Below are 9,262 nucleotides of genomic sequence, written 5' to 3'. Positions count from 1 at the left end.
TGCAATGATGTGAGGCCCCAATTTAGCCACAACTAAGCTTCTTTTCTTCGTTTTAAACTCAAATTTTGAGGTAAATTTTGATAATGACTGTAGCAATATCGAAGTATCAAGGTAAAAGAGCACCAGGCTCTCAAAGCTGAAATGGAAGTCCCTAGAAGGCTGTGCTACACAGAGACAAAATGTGTGCAGCGATATCTGAGTTGTAGAGTCAGAGAAGTCTTGGTCTCAGTGGTTGGCTGCCTCATGCTTTGGATCCATCCTCCAGTCTTTCCAGTTAACATTTCACAAAAACTCCACCAGAAAGTTAATCAACATATTCTGCCACAGGACCTCAATACTAACATTTTCTTGTTTACAGTGATACACGACAAAATTACTCACTTTTTTTGAATGCTGAAGACAAACATTTTTATTAAAGATACTACCAAAATTTTGGCAAACATTTCAAAACAGATTTGTAAACATAATGCTTCCCTTTTCAACTGGCAGCACTTTGAAACAATGCAAGACAACCTGAATCAACTTTAGTTCAAAATCCTTATATTTTGACCACACAACTTATGTTCCCACATGATAAGACAAGTGATAGTTTAAATCGACGTTAACAGATAAACTCCATGAAATGAAAGTTTGTGCTATTTGATGAATCACAGTATGTTATGGTTAAATATATCTACTCTTTTTTTTTTTTTTTATAATCCTGGCATCCAGGATGAAAAAAAATCTTTAAATATACATCTGATGTAGGTAATAGCTTCTTTGCATATCTCTCTTCAAAAAATACTTTATAGCAGTATATAAATAGGTTACCTACACATTTATTTTTGTCATTTTGCCCCAAAACTATAAGATCTGTTTCATTTTTATAACATATCATTTTTTGCCCAACATTTATAAAGCTGACAAACTGTTGAAATGGAAATGCTTTTGTCTTCCATAATAGAAGTAGCAAATTGACAGAAACAAACAAACAAATAAACACACACACACCAAGAAGCTACTGCAACACTCATCAGCTCTTTAACCTGAGTGTCCGGCCTACTGAGAGTAGCAGCTTTTTAACCTTCACACAATTCACATCCACAGCAGCTCTGCAGACATACAAGCAGAACACACACGTTCTGATGCTGGTAGGCCACAGTGTGCTTCCCGGGACTGTAATCACTGGGAAGCAGTGTAGCTACTGATTAACCACATGATGTACACAACTAGCAAACACCTTAAGGCAGCCATTGCAATGGGGGTTTAACTTGTAGGGCAGATTTAACACTCTAGAGCCAGACAGCCCTTATGTATGTATGTATGTATGCATGTATGTATGTATGTATGTATGTGTGTGTGTGTGTGTATGTATGTGTGCATGCATGTATACATATGTGCATAGAAAACTACACACATTTACACAACTTTCTATTTTTCAACCTTCCAAAAACAATGTTTTGATTTTTTTTGTACTTTGTGCAAATTTCAAAATATTCTACCATTTAAGGCAAAGAGTTTGCATTAAGAAAGGTCAGAAAATAGGCTTATGTTTATCCAAAAGCTTTTCACCTTGCACATTACTGTTTTCTCTTGTTTTAAACACATGCAACTCTTTTAAGTGTGTATTTTGCATCCCTGATATCTAACAAAAATCATCTCTAATGACAAACACAAGTTTTCAAGGAAAATTGATTTGAAGTATAGACACTGGATCTCTAATCTCTAAAAAATTGCTTCTATTAACAAACAAGTTTGGGGTCAGGGGTCAGGGAGAGGACCAGAAAAAAAGCAGCTTCAAAATTCAGGGAAGCAAAGTAAAATGGAGAGAGAGAGAAAAAAAAGTAACTCAAGTTTACTAATACTGAAACTTCCAACAAGCAAAGTTTCATCTTTTAGACTCTAGAGCAACTCATCTGGAATTTTAAATAAATAAGCGTTAAGTTTATTCACATCTTCTGGTCCAAGCAGAGCTCTAGCGCCATGACTCTGCTTGCTGTTGGTCAAATTCACCTATTAGTCTTTTGATGTGAGCCAGCTTGTTATGAAGATACTCGCATCTGTATTTTTCTTCATGGTAATTGGGACTGGACTGCAGACAAAAAAAAAAAAAAAAAAACAAAACAAAACAAAACAAAAAAAAAAAAAAAAAACAAACAAAACAGTGAGACATTAGGTCACAGAATCTACCCTGCTTCTCACTGCAGGTCAGAAAGGCAAAGGGGTGATACTCACTTGCTTGATCTTCTGATATTCTTGTAAGACTTCTTCATGAACATTCTGTAAAATTATAAATTAAAATAAGAAAAGTTTGGCACTACATATAACAACAAGAAGAGTTAGTACTATACCTAACAAGTACCTGGAAGGTGTAGGGAATACTGATATGGAGATATAACTTGGGACATTTTTATGGAGGGCAATTTGGCAGCAGCCATCAAAATAACAAATACAAACTTGACTCAGCACTTCTACACATTCTGTAGGTCTGCCACCATGAGCCTTGGTACAGACAGAAAGCTAGCAGCTCTGTCCAGCAAGACAGTCTATATTACAAGAGTGACCATAGGCCCTACAAAAGGACAGTAAAAAGAACTGTAAGTGCTTTCTGGGTTGATGAAAAATTTCTCCACGAAGCTCTGTATTAGTGAAAAAAAAAGTATAAAATAATGTGGACAGTTTGATAATATCCTTAAAAGTGAGACATATTTTAATTATTCAATAACTTTTCTATTCTATTCAATAACTTTTACTATGAAGTCTTCTAAATTTAATGAACTAGAAACCTAGAAAAACAGAGTAATGGTTTAAGTTACTAGAATGTAACAAAATGGTGTCTCTTACAATTGCAGTAAGTACCCTACTTGGTTCTGTTTTGTATGTTTCACAATACATTATATATTATAGCAGAACACACTTCCCCCCACTGTTTATGTTTTCTCAGTATTTAAGAACTATTTCAAGCACCTTTGTATCCTAAAGTATCAGAAAGCCTGGTCTGCTAGACAGCTTGCTCTAAGGCTGATAGAATGGCTACTAGGGAAGGTGAGGAAATCACACAAAGCTCATTTGGGAACATGTCCTTTTACCTGATACTCTTTTGAACCTGGAGAAAGGCGTTTTCGTTGTGCATCCAGTTTAATAAATCTCCTGGCTACAGTCTCCATCCTGGCATGCAAAGCTCTGTATTCATCATATTCAGCATTGAAATCATCCTTATAATTCTGGCGTTGCTCATAAGAAACAATAGCAATATATTTTCTAATAAGAAAAGAGAAAAACAGGATAAATAAGAGAAAGAAAGAATAAGCTGGGTAGCATGAGGCTGGGATTTAAGCTAAATACTTAAAGAGACTGCCTTCTTGCATGTACCTCCTTAGTAACTGCATGTTACTCTGTCTCTGGTTTGTTGCCAGACCACTGTTTCACAGGACCTTCCAGGTTGAATGACCTTATACACAGACAGCCTTCAGAGTGTCCATGGAGAATATGAGATTTAGTGGCAATGGAATTTAAAAGGAACCACATAAAAGAAAAGAATGTTTATACAGATTTGTTCCAGAGTCTTTCTATTTCAGACAATTTACTACCACACAGTGGAAGAGATCAAGACATCTGTTACAAGTCATATGGAGAAAGAAGTGCTTGATAGGTAACATGTCCTGGGGAATGCCATAGTCACTGAACACTGAAGTCAAATCTGTCCCAAGACTACTGCTTTGTGAGAGGTCTCTTTTAGACTTGTGACAAGCAGAACTCTTCAACAAGGGCATTCTGGTTTGCTCTCTGTTTCTTTTCTGATATTTCTAACAAGGCAAAAAAAAAAAAAAAAAAAAAAAAAAAAAAAAAAGACCTAGAGTAAGGCCCTCCACTGAAAAGTTTCTCTAGATTATATCTTTCTCCCACTTTTGGATAAAGAAAGATTTACTTTTGTCTGTATGTATATGTGAATGCTTGTCTGTATTTGTCTGTTCCTGCATGTACACATAAATGTGTGTGCCTGATGCCTCATGGAATTCAGGTATGTGAAAGACATCTTCCCAATGCACCAGGTGATTCATCAGTTAAGTAAATCAGTTAAAAGGTCGTTTTAATAGTAAAACAATCAGTATGATTAGCTCATAGTCGGCCTTCTTTTTTGCTTTGTTTTTCTGCCATGAATGGTCCAAGTTTCTTGATTGTTTTGGGTTAAAACCAGGCAGCTAGGTGGGAGTGGGGGGGGGGGCTGTAGAATACATCCTAAGGTGCACACATGGTCCTTGGGCCTCTCCAAATGGTATTATCTAAGTTGCTTTACCACAAATTCTTTGCTGGGAAGTGGGGAATTGGGAAAAGTGATGGAGTGTGCAAACTGAGCATCCTCATTAGCATTCTCATTTCTGCTGAGTTCGACAGTGTGGAGGCTGAGTTTTCTAAGTGTAACTGAGACAGTGGCAGTGTACTGATTAATTTACCCAGCTGGTCTCAGCTGCAAAAGGACCCCTGCCAGCCACAGACATGCTATCTCATCTTACGGTACATCAGAGGGAGCCATGAGGGCAATGGATGTTCCTGGGAATAAGTGTATATATGTAAAGACTAAGCCAATCTTGAAACTCTGGTTTAACCCATTGTTTAATGTATTTATTACACTTTCCAAGAATCTGACCTTTGGCATTTTATTTAATAACTTTAATAAGGAAATATCAACTAAGCCAACAATTGTGTTGCAGTTTGATACTGGTACTTTAGCAAAAACTATTTTTAGCTTGTTCTTAGGACTTTGCAGTTGGTTTTTAAAGAGATTTAAAAAAGTGCAAATATGAGATAACTCCCAACCACAAATAACAAAAGTACTCTTAGTATACAAAAATTATTGTGGTTAAGTGAGAATTATTCAAAGACTCATCATGGAAGTTTTATTTTATTTTATTTTGGTTTTCTTATGAGTTAAGTTCTGCTGTACTGGTTGGTATAGAAGTTTTTAGTTTGGGTAAAACACATTACTTTAAGTAAATTATGTATGTATATAACAAAAGCCTCAGGAACGTGACAAACACACAGGGTTTGCTGAAGCAGAGGATCAACACTTCTTAGTGATCTAGTGATTATTTCCTGCTGAAAGTCATTCACACATTAGGACTAACTAAAACACTTCTTAAATATAGTTAGCCAATTAGGTTGGCAAACATGGCAACAGCTTTGAATCCATGGCAGACATTTTAGGATGTACTGTTCTATATATATCACTGTTAATAAAGGATGTAAAACTTATCACAGGAGAATGCAGGTGGCATCCTGTCTATCTGTTCCTGGGTTCAACTTTTACACATCTAAGGAGAGGATTGTGGGTGGAGAATGACACTCCTAGTACTCGAGTGTGGAGCTGATCACACTACCCAGTGGCCCCTCAGGCTCTGTGAGTTAAGAGGTGCACTAGCATCATTCTGCTTTCTCATTGTCCAGCAGCTGTAGCTGTCACACTGGGGTTAAGTTGATGCACAGCTTAGTCAATCAAAAATGATCTCTCCTCTGCAAAGTCAAAGGTTAAAAGGATTGCCTGACTTGGCCCTCTATGAGATGGCACTAACAGAAAAAGAGGTTCAGACAGCTCAGGTTATCACTTCATGTTCTATGTTCTGGCTGTTTCTATGTTCTAGTTGTTTTGCAAACTTGTTTCATTTTGAAAGCCTTCTGCTATCAGAGCTTTTAGCTTTTCCATTTTCCACTTTTCCAGGCACTTGCAACTTCATTATTTTCTTCTTACAGAAGCCTTCTATTGTATGAAAAGCTAGAATTATAAGTCCAAGTTATAATTTCTGTGATAAGCAGTTACAAAAATATTCCCAGCTGGGCATTTAGCAACTTGTTGTCACATGTATGCAAAACTCATACCTAGTACTAAATGGTAATGAGCCAACTTTATTATTCTTTTCTCTTAAAATTAATTTGAGAAAAAGACCTTTATTTACATAAAAACAAAACTATACATTGTTCAGGACACAGGTTCGAGCCCTGTGAGCACTCTGGGCCCCTCTAGGGGCTGTGAATTGATGGACTGTCATCTTTGAAGACTCAGATGTTCACCCTGGCCCTGGAACAAAGGACAAGCTTCTCTATACTTAAAAGCCAATGAGCACTGCCCTGCACAGGGGAGGAACAGGCTGCTCCTGCAGACAGTGGATCTGGGACAGCAGGCTCAATGGCAGACTTTCAATTGCAGAGGTGGCTCCAGGATTCTATTTCTGGAATTTCTACTTTTTTTTTTTTTGATTTGCAAATTATGGGAAAAGAATTTGCAAACTTTCTAAAATTAAACAGCTCTCTCGATTGGAAGACAGAAAACTTACATCAAATAATCTGGGAGTTCAATTGCTGAAGAAGGCTCCATGGAGGCTGTGCACCCTTCTTTAACTCCTATGAAGGGGAAAAATCAGAGCGTTCAGAAACCAGTATGGTTATCAAATGCCTCTAACTTAAAAACAGATTAGAAACATCTGGAACACTTTTCCTCAAATTCTTTTCTTCCATCTCAATAAGCAACAGCAAGCAAGGACCACAATGGAGCACAAACAATGGAGGCCTGCACCCAGCGGGCTGACCAGGCATTTAAAAAACCCTAGCTATGGCAGTGTCTGCATAAAAAAGAATTCTGTCTTAACCCAAGGTCAATCTTCTTTTCTTTCACCAACACTTGGCATCTGCCTGGCAATTCAAAGACTGTGGTGGCAGATGCAGACAGACAAAGGGGATACAAATTTTAAATCAGCATCTACTTTTCCTGGGATTCAAACAGGCAAAGAAGAAAGAAACAGTCAGGGAGCAGCTGTGGGTGTCTGATTCCACTGTCACACTTTGGTAACCACATAGTGGTATTGGGTAGGAAGTTTCTTCATTGGCTCACCAGACATTAATGAAAGTGGATGCACACTCCTTTAACCTGTGGCACTCACAGCATTAGACAGAAGATTTATGGGTAAGCAATAAAAAATGCTGTAGCCACTCATGGCTATACTGTTAAAAGTGGGTAAATTCTCAGTATTAAATTGCTTAACACAGCTTCCAGGGACTATGTTGAGATCATTAGGTTTTTTTTCTTTCTTTCTTTTTTTTTTTTTTAATTCAAGCACCCTCTCAATAATTTAAACTCTAATTTGCTGACCAAACGTATGTTCACTAAAGTAAATGTGAATATTTGACAATTTATCAGTCTTTTAAAAGGTAAAATACACTAATAAGTCACAGAGTCAGTGCTTATTGTTCACCTATATAAATCTGACCTGGCCACAAATGAGTATTCAAGAACATCAAGTATAGAATCCTTGGTCTTTGCCCTGGATGCCAGACCAGATACAGAGGATGCAGGTTTACCCAGGTCTCTGTCCCAGAGAAAGCACAAGTTTCTATGGAAGGTCTCTGCACTGAAACCTGTCTTGAGTAACCCCGTGAGGGTAGATGTGTGGAAAGCAGAGGGTAACATGAATCTGGCTTATTAACTCTAAACATAAAATTTTACTTTATGACTTATCCTGACTTGACATATTCAAGTCCAAAGAGTGGTATAGGTGGGGGACAATACCTTATACTTTGACCATTCTTTAGTGTTATGCTGATTTACAAGATATACTTTGTCATGCAATATACCCAATCCAGGTCAACTGTATCTTACTATAACTCCTCTTCTGCAAAATTTACTAGGAGAAAATAATGAGAGGATCTTCCCTATGATAGAAATGGTCAGTTAAACCTCAGGCTTTCAGGTGTTCAGTGCTAGGGGTAAGATCTGACTAACAAATGATGTCAGTTTACTAACAAAAATACCATATATTTCCAATACTAGGAACTTGAAGCAAATTACTTTTATTGCAAGTGACCAAAGAATTTTTACAAAGAATTTGACAGTCTTTCTGTGCTAATCTTAATTACAGCAGGAATGCCTTTTGCTTCTTGGAGAGGAGGGAATTGCTATTTTTATTGTCTATTGTGTATCTGTTTAAATCAATTAAAAATGGCATGTACCTGTTATATGAATGTTGTGCATATAACAGAGAAGGAAAAGAACAGCAAAGGTGAGTCTTTGGAGAATGAAAAGGTCATTTTAAAATGCCAGTATAAATATGTACATAGAAGTCATGTTTGATACTCTGCCAAAGAAAGACTAAAGTGATAGCTACAAGGTGAAAGAAAAATGTGCTCCAAAAGCACAATATTAAGGTTAGTTAAATAAGTCATTGCTTAAAAATCTTTATTCTAAACAGCATCATCTACAACTCATAGTATGTTCTTCCAGTTCATTTAACACAGAATGCTGCCCCCCCCATTTAAACAAATGTAAAATACCTTCATTGGGATTTGGACTGTCATTACTCAGCTTGGCAGTTTCTTCTCTCTGATGGTCTTTCTCCTTTTCCTCCACTGTCTCAATGTCATGTTTCTTTATTTGGTCCTTTTCCTTGTGTTTTTTAGACTTCTTTTTGGACTTTTTGTGAGACACTGGATGCTCTTCTTCCATGGGCTTTGGACACTTTAGCAGAGCTGAGCCAGGGGGTAATGTTTCCAGACAAGTCCTTGAGGTATATTTGTCTTGCTGGTCCTCAAAGATGCTACCATTTTGACTAAAACTGTCAACAGGCAGGTCTTGAGTCCCCCGGCCTTCTGGAGTGCTAGGGGAATTGGAGTTGGAATTTACAGTCTGGGGAGGATTGGAGACAGGCAGGTGGGTTGGAGGCAGTGGTGAGGGGGTGGGGATGGCAGCAGCTGCAGGGGGTGATAGGAGGTCTGCACAAGATTTTTCACTGGTGGGATTCAAATGGCCATTTAACGTTGGTGGGACTCTGTTTGTCAGGTGAGATATTCGAGCTTTTTTGTTCATTAAAGGATCAATGAAATCTGAATCCAAAGGTCGTTTCTGGAGGTTGGGGAAGAAAAGGATAAGATTTGACAGCTGAACATCTTACTCATCATATCAGACTCTAAGATCAGTCAAAATGAAACCACAAACCACAACCAATGACATTCCTCAACACACACACACACACACAAACACACACACATACACACACACACACACACACACACACTTCTAAGAACCCCAAACCAAATGTAAATTAAATTTTAGTTCCTCTGTCCAAAGCAGAATAAAGGAACAGCGCCAAATAGTGTTTTTCGATCTTGCAAGCTACCTAAACCCCAGAGACTATTCTGATTTATGTGCATTAGATCAAGAGAAATCCTCTCAAACTAATAAACAAAAGCACAAACCAAAGGTTCCCCAGGTTTCTGCTAGAGGGCCTTTTCCCAAGTG

General features: G+C 37.7%; 1 protein-coding gene across 1 annotated transcript in view; it reads right to left on the bottom strand.

Annotated features, from left to right (window-relative positions):
- Positions 1–438: 438 nt before the first annotated feature.
- Positions 439–9,262, bottom strand: part of ELL2 (elongation factor for RNA polymerase II 2) — a 59,782-nt gene continuing 50,958 nt past the window's right edge. The window contains exons 8-12 of the mRNA XM_080925329.1: positions 8,299–8,866; positions 6,309–6,375; positions 3,069–3,240; positions 2,215–2,259; positions 439–2,071 (exon numbers count right to left, since the gene is read on the bottom strand). Of these exons, the coding sequence (XP_080781455.1) occupies positions 1,955–2,071; positions 2,215–2,259; positions 3,069–3,240; positions 6,309–6,375; positions 8,299–8,866 (969 nt within the window). The 3' untranslated portion in view covers positions 439–1,954. The remainder of the gene's footprint in view (positions 2,072–2,214; positions 2,260–3,068; positions 3,241–6,308; positions 6,376–8,298; positions 8,867–9,262) is intronic.

The sequence above is a fragment of the Micromys minutus genome, assembly GCF_963924665.1.
Source record: "Micromys minutus genome assembly, chromosome: 11".
Lineage (NCBI taxonomy): Eukaryota > Metazoa > Chordata > Mammalia > Rodentia > Muridae > Micromys > Micromys minutus.
Note: the sequence above shows the minus strand (reverse complement) of the source record. Positions and strands in the feature narration are given on the sequence as shown.